Source organism: Psammomys obesus, unplaced genomic scaffold (genome assembly GCF_907164565.1).
Source record: "Psammomys obesus unplaced genomic scaffold, mPsaObe1.curated_primary_1811, whole genome shotgun sequence".
Classification (NCBI taxonomy): Eukaryota; Metazoa; Chordata; class Mammalia; order Rodentia; family Muridae; genus Psammomys; species Psammomys obesus.
In genome coordinates this window covers 778,182-787,394 of record NW_026590809.1, presented here as the reverse complement: position 1 = coordinate 787,394, position 9,213 = coordinate 778,182, and the positions used below count along the sequence as shown (strand labels likewise).

Below are 9,213 nucleotides of genomic sequence, written 5' to 3'. Positions count from 1 at the left end.
AATAATAATAATAATAATAATAATAATAATAATAATAATAATAATAAATAGTAATAATAATCTGCATCATATTGGCATAGAAGCAGAAAGGTGGATCAATGGAACCGGATAGAAGACCCAGAAATGAACCCACAAACCGATGAATACTTGATTTTTGACAAAGAAGCCAAAAGCATTCAATGGAAAAAAGTCAGCATCTTCAACAAATGGTGCTGTTCCAACTGGATGTCTACATGAAGAAAAATGAAAATAAATCCATATTTATCACCCTGCACAAAACTAAAGTCTAAAAGTGGATCAAAAACCTCAACATAAAACCAGATACACTAAATTGTTTAGATGAAAAAGTGAGGAAGAGCCTAGAACTCATTGGCACAGGAGACAACTTCCTGAACAGAACACCAACAGCACAGGCTCTAAGATCAACAATCAATAAATGAGACCTCATGAAACTGAAAAGCTTCTGTAAAGCAAAGGACACTGCTGTCAGAACAAAACAACAGCCTACAGACTGGGAAAGGTTCTTCACCAACCCTATATCTGACATAGGGCTGATATCCGGAACATATAAGAACTAAACAAGTTAAAGGCAATAAATGAAGCAATCCAATTAAAAAATGGGGTATGGAACTAAACAGAGAATTCTCTGTAGAAGAATGGTAGAGAAACACTTAAAGAGATGCTCAATGTCCTTAGCCATCAGAGAGATGCAAATTAAATGTCACTGAGTATTCACCTGACACCCATCAGAATGGATAAGATAAAAAACTCAAGTGACAACACATGCTGGAGAGGATGTGGAGAAAGGGTAACTCTCCTCCATTGCTGGTGGGAATGCAAACTTGTACAACCACTTTGGAAAACAATCTGGCACTTTCTCAGACAATTAGGAATAGTACTTCCTCAAGATCCATCTATAGCACTCCTAAGCGTATATCCAAAAGATACTCAAGTATACAACAAGGGCATTTCCTCAACCATGTTTTTAGCAGCTTTATTCATAATAAAGCTTTATTCGTAATAGCCAGAACCTGGAAACAACCCAGATGTCAATCAATGGGGGAGTGGATACAGAAATTGTGGTACTTTTACACAATGGAATACTACTCAGCAATTAAAAACAAGGAAATCACGAAATTTTCAGGCAACTGGTGGGATCTAGAAAAGATCACCCTGAGTTATCCCAGGACCAGAAAGACACACACGGTATCTACTCTTTAAAAGTGGATACTAGACCTATAAGATAGGATAAACATACTTAAATCTGTACACCTAAAGAAGATAAACAGTAAAGAGGACACGGAATAAGATGATCAATCCTCACTTAGAAAGACAAATGGGATGGACATTAGAAGTAGGAGAAAACAAGTAACAGGACAGGCGCCTACTGCAGAGGTCTTCTGAAAGACTCTACTTAGCAGTGTATCAAAGCAGATGCTGAGACTCATAACCAAACCTTTGGCGGAGTGCAGGGAATCATATGAAAGAAGGGGGAGTTAGTATGACCTAGAGAGGACAGGAGCTCCACAAGGACCAAATATATCAGGACACAGGGGTCTTATATGAGACTGTTTCTCCAACCAAGGACCATGTATGGATATAACCTAGAACCCCTGCTCAGGTGTATCCCATGGTAGGTCAATATCCACGTGGGTTTTCCTAGTAAGGGGAACAAGGACTATTTCTGACATGAACTCAATGGCTGGCTCTTTGATTCTCCCCCACTCCCAGGGAGGAGCAGCCTTGCTAGGCCACAGAGGAGGACATTGCAGCTAGTCCTGAAGATACTTGATAAGCTAGGATGAGATAGAAGGGGAGGAGAACCTCCACTATCAGTGGACTTGGAAAGGGACAGGGAGGAGAAGAGGGAGGGAGGGTGGGATTGGGAGGGAATGAAGGAGGGGGCTACAGCTGTAATTAATAACCTGTGATTAATATAAAAATGAAAATTATAAACAACTATCATTATATTAAATTTCCATATTTGGAGAACTAATCTGATCCTAAAATAAGGGAAAGCAGACTTGACACTACCAATGTGCTTGGCCAGGGGTCTTCAAAAATGAGCTAAATAGCCTCCCTTTCCGACAAAATTCAGAGAAATGCTGAGAATGTAGATATACCACCATTGTACATGTCACACATTTTAACAATGAAACAGCTGTTCATTCCTTCAGTTAGTGAACACAGAAAGAAAGCACACAACCTACAAAAGCCCAAGTGCTATATTCCAACCTGTCTCCTGATGGTTTCCTCCCAGTGAACCACAAGCAAAGCAAATCAGTTTCTCTCCTCTGTTCTTTGCTGTCTGCAGTGAACACTATGTGGTGGAGGTCAAGCTTCCAGCTACAGAGTTCGAGTCTCTCCCTCTGCAGATTAAAGAAGGCCAGTTGCTTCACGTGTTCCCCGTTCTGTTTAATGTTGGAATCAATGAGCAACAGACTCTGGCTGACAGGTAAGCTTCTTGAAATAGATGCTGCTCAGTGGCCCTTTGTCTCTTCTTAGTGTATACATAGAAATACTGCATTTGTGCTTATAGAATTTAGACATGATTAATGCCCTGCCAGGTTGCTTCTTTTAACAAGGCAAAGTATGCATATGAAGGAATCATGCCCCATATTGAATTTAAATGTGTGAAAACCATGAAAAGCATATTGATGCCAGTAGCAAAATATATACATGGCCTGTGAGTGTCGCCTAGAGAGGGGCCTCCGACTCAGCCGTTTACAGACTTTTAAAGAGCTAGTTAGAATTTCCAAGGACAAATTAGCCTCTAGACTAGACTAGATTTTATGGTCTTTGTCATTCTAACTGCACTATAGTTACTTCATTTTGAAAGCATTCGTCTTTAGTTTATCGCCCTTGTAAATGAAAAAAAAAAGTATCTTTTAATTACCTGTAAACTGTACAAGAGTGACAGGATTTAAGATTTAAAAAAAAAAGACAAAATTGTAGAATAAGAGGAAATGCTGAGGGAAGCAGGAAAGCTAGAAAGTAAGACAGTACAGTCAGAGGAGATAACATGGGGGGAAGTCTCATAGGCATTATAATGCTTAGTAAGCAAGAATGGTCTGAAAGTGTCTTCTCAAACATTACATAGAAGCAAGATGCCGCACTATGGGAATAGACTTGCTTCTCTAGAGAGATGAGAAATACTTTAGTGACTTGATCTGTGAAATACGTGACAGATTAACTTTTCTAACTCTTAACTTACTGCACAGTGGACTGCCTGACACACAGCTGGCATTAATAAACATTTGCTGATTGGAGTAATGTTCTAAGGATATGTTAAATGATAGGTGGGAAAGGGACGAGAGGATGGAGGCACATCACTGAAGTATCTGGAAATCTTTATGAGAGGAATTACCAGGCAGGAAGGTCAGAAATTTGAAAACAGTAGTGAGTAATAGATAAAGTAGAGGCAAGAGAGAGACCCATAGTGCTACTTAGATTTCCAATCTGAATTTCTGGCAGAAGTTGGAAGCAGGTTTAGAAATAATCAATAGAAGAAAATGATTTAATTTTGTGGCTTAGAAGGAAATAGTAAATCTCACTTGGCACCTAGGGAAAATAGTTACAGATTTGATTGGAGGTACATATTGGAAGCACCCTTTTATAGAGAGACAAACTTTAAGTATATAATGCAACATACTCAATGGAATACAGGCACCGACTTTGTGATGAAGGAGAAGGGCGTGGGCACACAGCTGCAGGACCCACAGTGAATGTGTTCAGAGATGAAGTGCTCTCTAGGAGGCTACAGGGCTAAACCTGTGTACTCATTAGTTGTCAAAGGGCAGGAGGACATCTATTTAAAGGAAAAGGTAGGCTGTATTAATTTGTGGTGCTGTTTTATATCCCATAAATCTCTTTTTCCCCTAATTTTAGGTTTGGAGATGTTTCTTTGCAAGAAAGTATTAATCAAGAAAATTTTCAACTTGTACAAGAATATTTTTCACTATTTATGGAAAAGATGCCTCCTGATTGTAAGTATATGAGTTGTAAGAAATATTAACAATTATTTGCTGATTAAAAATCTTTCGCAAAAGAGGGCTGTGAGTAAAGTACCACAGGATGGGGAGTGAAAGTGCTTTGAGATTTTGTGAAGAAAAGGACTGATTGCCAAGGTGGCATGTCTGAAGCCTACCTCATTACCTTGATTGCCATCGTCAGTGTGCCTGGTGCTCATGTTAGGAGATGGAGTATAGAAAATGCCATGGTTTAGAAATATGGGAGTTATAATTAAAAATCTCAATTGAGTCCAATAAAAATTTTATGCAATACTGTAACACTTAAATAACTTGATCATTTGTTTTTAATCTTTAGATAAATGAGATATGGTACATAAAGATAAATTCAGATAGGATATATGTTCTTCAATGGAATGATAAGTGATATAAATTATAATTCTCCAATGTAATGTTGTTTTGTAACTTAAGGGATAAATTCATTGGATGTACTTACCGATTTATGTGAAAATTTTAAACATCTAAGCTGAAAGACATATTTTAAACTTTGGAAATGCTTTCTCCATTATTCATCAGGGTAGCTCTTTCTTCAACTTGAGCTCTTGAGTATTTGAATTTGTGGACTGACCAGGACTTCATGTATAATTCTCCCCAGATGTGTGAGAAAAGGAAAATAAGCTTAACAAGAAAATATTAAATTCTCACCAAAAGCCACAAAATCTACTTGTCATCAAATTATAAGTAATTTGTTTATTGTTTTGTGTCTGATACTTGGGCTCTCTTAGACAACAGAGTGTTTAGGTCTTCTCATAGTCCAGTTAGGATTGTTTTATGATATTACAGTGATCCATGCATCCACGTGCAGGTAGATAGAAGAGTTCCCTTCCTGATATTTACACTGTAATTTTTATATTATTGTATTTCATATAATGGATTATTTTTTTGCAAAAATTAAATTCTTCAGAGGGAGAGTCTTTAGGATCCAGCATACTTTGAATTATAAATTTGTTAAGTTCACTAGGGTTACCAGTATGTGAATAGAAAATTACTTCTCTTTAGTGATTAATGAAGTTTACTAAGACTTCAACACTGGTCATTTCTTGCTCCAAAGTTTGCTTTTTCTTATTATTGTAAAATAATGTCAGAATTTTCATTTACTCACAACTTGACTTCTGTATACATTGATATGTGAAAACTAGCTATGCTCCTCAGCCCCTCAGCATCGCCATACCTGGGAACCAATCAGCAGTGCAGGTTCTCAGCTCCCTTTCAGACTCCTGCATCATCCCTGATCTACAGACACCGTGGATCTTAGAGAAGAACCTACAACTGCCATGTTACTAACCCAGCACATTTTCTCTCTACATTCTAAACAGTAGTCCATAACCACAGATTGAACCATTTTAAATTGAGACAATTACATCTGATTATTTAGATTTTCATGTACCCGATTTTTTGTACTTTGTTAAGTTTTGAGGCAAGAACCTCAGGTTTTCAGCAGAATCAGGTGGTGTTGTCATTGTATTTGCACTCGCAGCAAAAATACAACAAAATTATTTCTAGTCACACAGATGTATATGGATTGTACTTCTTATAGAGACGTCACATCCCTAAGCAGAGCTTGGTGGCATTCCACTCCAAAAGGCAAACAAGCAGCTGTGTCAGGAGTATGGATAGGGTCTACAGAATTCACTAAAATGGCAGAAAACTACTATTGTGGTAGACATGACCATTCTAGGTCATTGCTTTAATCAACAAATTCTATTATTTTTTTAGTAAATTGAAGGAGTTCATATTGAAGAACAGATAATTTATGAAGCCCAATACCTTCTTTTATTAATATACTATACATATGCTACCATTAATTTACTAACCCTATTTTTTTAAGACAAGTTAAATGCTTAGATCCAATGTGGTTTTCTAAGCAAAAATTGTTTCTTCTCCAAAGACATCATTGATCTTTACGTGTTTTCTCTACTTTTGTCACATCAAGGCTATGATGTATTTGCCCTAGGTTATTTGTTCACTCAATGCCAGATAGCTCTTAGTTTTCTTTTACTCATATAGGAAATTGTGTGAGCAAGTATAATCTTCTCTAAGTATACACTAATTCCATGACACATGTATAGTCAGTGGATAGTCTCAATTTAATAATCTATAAAAATATAATTTTCCTTTAGTAGCTGCTATAAATGTTACCAAGCCTTTAGCCTTTAGGTGTTATTGTGAGTATGATGTAGAATTAAAGCAGGCCATCAGCCTTGCTTGTGCCCAGTCTAGTGAATTAGCAGCTAGTCTGTTTAAAAGTCTCACTGCCATTGGAATAAACATTCATTTAAATTCAGGTATGATCCTGTTTCCTCATCTTCCTTCAGCTGAACAAGGAAACCCATTACTGGAAGATATAGTGGGCAGGGGACTTTCTCCAGTGAGCAATCATTGAGTCAGTCTTTGCTGACTGTTAGTCTGAAGCAGCTAATATGTATCAAAATATGTGTATAATACGTATCCTCAGGGCATTGATAAAAGGCTCCATTGAGCTGTTGTAAGTTTCCTCCTCCTGGTTTTCTTTACATAATCTTGCAGTTTTCAGGTATTTGTGCTCTCTGTATACAATGTTGCTGTTTTCAGGTATTTGCGCTCTCTGTCCTAACACCAAGGCATGGTATTGGAGCTATTTTCCCCCAGGTCCTATCTGTGATACTCACTAGCACCTTTGATCAGCTGGGGCAGTTCCAGAGGGCAGGTTTTAGAACTTCTGCTCACTCTGATCTTTGCATGGAGCTTGTTGCCGTCAGGAATCAGTCATGTTCCTGATTCCCTGAAGCATTATGACTTAACTTTTGCATTCAGAATAAAGTCAAAGGGCTCTTCACTAACTCACCAGCACCAATAGCTTCCTGTTTGAAAGTCACTATGACGTTGTAGATGTATTCAGGAACTTGGTAGAAGGGGCTGGTGAAGTGTTCTCCCTCGCCTCTTCAAAGGAGGACAGACCACCAATTTATCACATCCGAAGTCATTGTCCTTTTTTTCTAGTAGTAATACCCAAACATTTTATCCAAAATGCAGCCAGGGATATCATCACCTGCATCTATTTAACACAATAAAGGGCGGGCTAGGCAGCACTGTGAGCTAAGAAAGAAATATAAGAAGGGCACTTTTGTTTTAGCTGCTCCAAAGTATCTCTAAAACATTTGACATCCTTGTCATACATAGTATTTCATCCATATAGCAATAAAAATTGCATATAAAATACTTTAAAAAAATCTCAGGTTTGAAGTAAATATAATATTGTCATATATTTCATTGTGCAGATTCAATTTTTGCTGGAACTTTCATACTCAATTTAGCAGACACTGGCAGAGATGATATTATGTATAAAACGTCTTGTCTGGGGTACACAGAGAATTCTCAATAGAGGAATATCAAATGGCAGAGAAACACTTAAAGAAATGTTCAACGTGCTTAGTTATCCCGGAGATGCAAATGAAAACAACTCTGAGATTTCACCTTACACTCATCAGAATGGCTAAGATAAAAAACTCAAATGACAATACATGCTGGAGAGGTTGCAGAGAAAGGGGAACTCTCTTCCATTGCTGGTGGAAATGTAAACTTGTACAACCACTTTGGAAATAAATCTGGCGCTTTCTCAGACAATTAGGAATAGTGCTACCTCAAGATCCAGCTGTACCACTCCTAGGCATATATCCAAAATATGTGCAAGTATAAAATAAGGAAATTTGCTCAACCATGTTCATAGCAGCTCTATTCGTAATAGCCAGAATCTGGAAACAACCCAGATGTCCCTCAATGGAGGAATGGATACAGAAACTGTGATACTTTTACACAGTGGAATACTACTCAGCAATTAAAATCAAGGAAATCATGAAATTTGCAGGCAAATGGTGAGAACTAAAAAAGATCATCTTGAATGAGGTAACCCAGAAGCAGAAAGACATACATGGTATATACTCACTTTTAAGTAGATATTAGCCATATAATATAGGAAAACATAATAAAATCTATACTCCTAAAGAAGTTAAACAACAAGGAAGACCCTAGGGAAGATGTTTAATCCTTATTCAGAAGGACAAATGTGATAGACAAAAGAAGCAGGAGAAAACAGAAAATAGGACAGAAGCCTACCACAGAGGGCCTCTGAAAGACTCCACTGATCAAGATGTCGAAGCAGATACTGAGACTCACAGCCAAACTTTGGGCAGAGTGCAGGGAATCTTATGAAAGGAGGGGGAGATAGATAGCTCCTGGGGGGACAGGAGCTCCACAAGGAGAGCAACAGAACCATAAAAACTGAGCCCTGGGGGCCCTGAAGTGAATGATACCCCAACAAAGGAAAATGCAAGGAGAGGAACTCAAACCCCTGGCTCAGATGTAGCCCATAGACTTAGTTTCCAAGTGGGTTCCCTAGTAAGGGGAGCAGTGAATTTCTCTGGCATGAACTTGGTGACAGGCTCTCTGATCATCTCCCCCTAGGGGGTGCAGCCTTACCAGTCCATAGAGGAAGACAATGCAACCAGCTCTGATGAGATGTGCAGGGACAAGGGGGCATATTAAATAAATCTGTAATTGAAACTACATTTTTTTTTAATTTTAGCATGGGGGACCATAAACATAATATACCATTAGCATATTTCTAAATAAGTGTTCCTCAAGACATAATTTAGGAAATACTAATTTAGGTCAATCCTGTCATCTGTTAGGAGGGACTTGGGTTTCTGTCTTAGGTTCATGTGGCTAGTGGGACATTAGGGATTTAATTCCATATATGAGGATTGCAGCTGGGCACTTTCTTCACTTTTTAGCCATTGTTCTACCAGTGCTGTATTGAACCTTCTGGTCAGAATTTAAAATGCTGGACTCTAAAGGTATCTGCATTTCTAGCTCTAGGCTGAAAAATTGCTTTTACATTTGGTGAATTTGTTCTCAGCTCAGTTCCAACACATCTCAGGGACTTTCTTGAAAGGAAAAGCCACCAAACATGATCACCTGAGTTTGATCTCTGAAACCGCCATGGTAGGAGGAGAGAACCAACACCTGCAAGTGGTCCTTTGGCCTCCACATGTATACACCTACACACACACGCACACATATATTCAAAATTTATAAAATAGTATTCAATATTTCTTCAATATGTATAAAATCAGAGACTGAGATATTTAGCTGTCATTAAACCATTGACCAGCTAGAAGCGTGAAGTACAAACAACACTGAAAACAAG

At 38.0% G+C, this 9,213-nt stretch overlaps 1 protein-coding gene across 1 annotated transcript in view; it reads left to right on the top strand.

Annotated features, from left to right (window-relative positions):
• The window catches only part of Inpp4b (inositol polyphosphate-4-phosphatase type II B), a 672,431-nt gene that overhangs the window by 624,875 nt on the left and 38,343 nt on the right, over positions 1-9,213 (top strand). The window contains exons 19-20 of the mRNA XM_055609049.1: positions 2,315-2,455; positions 3,889-3,986. Of these exons, the coding sequence (XP_055465024.1) occupies positions 2,315-2,455; positions 3,889-3,986 (239 nt within the window). The remainder of the gene's footprint in view (positions 1-2,314; positions 2,456-3,888; positions 3,987-9,213) is intronic.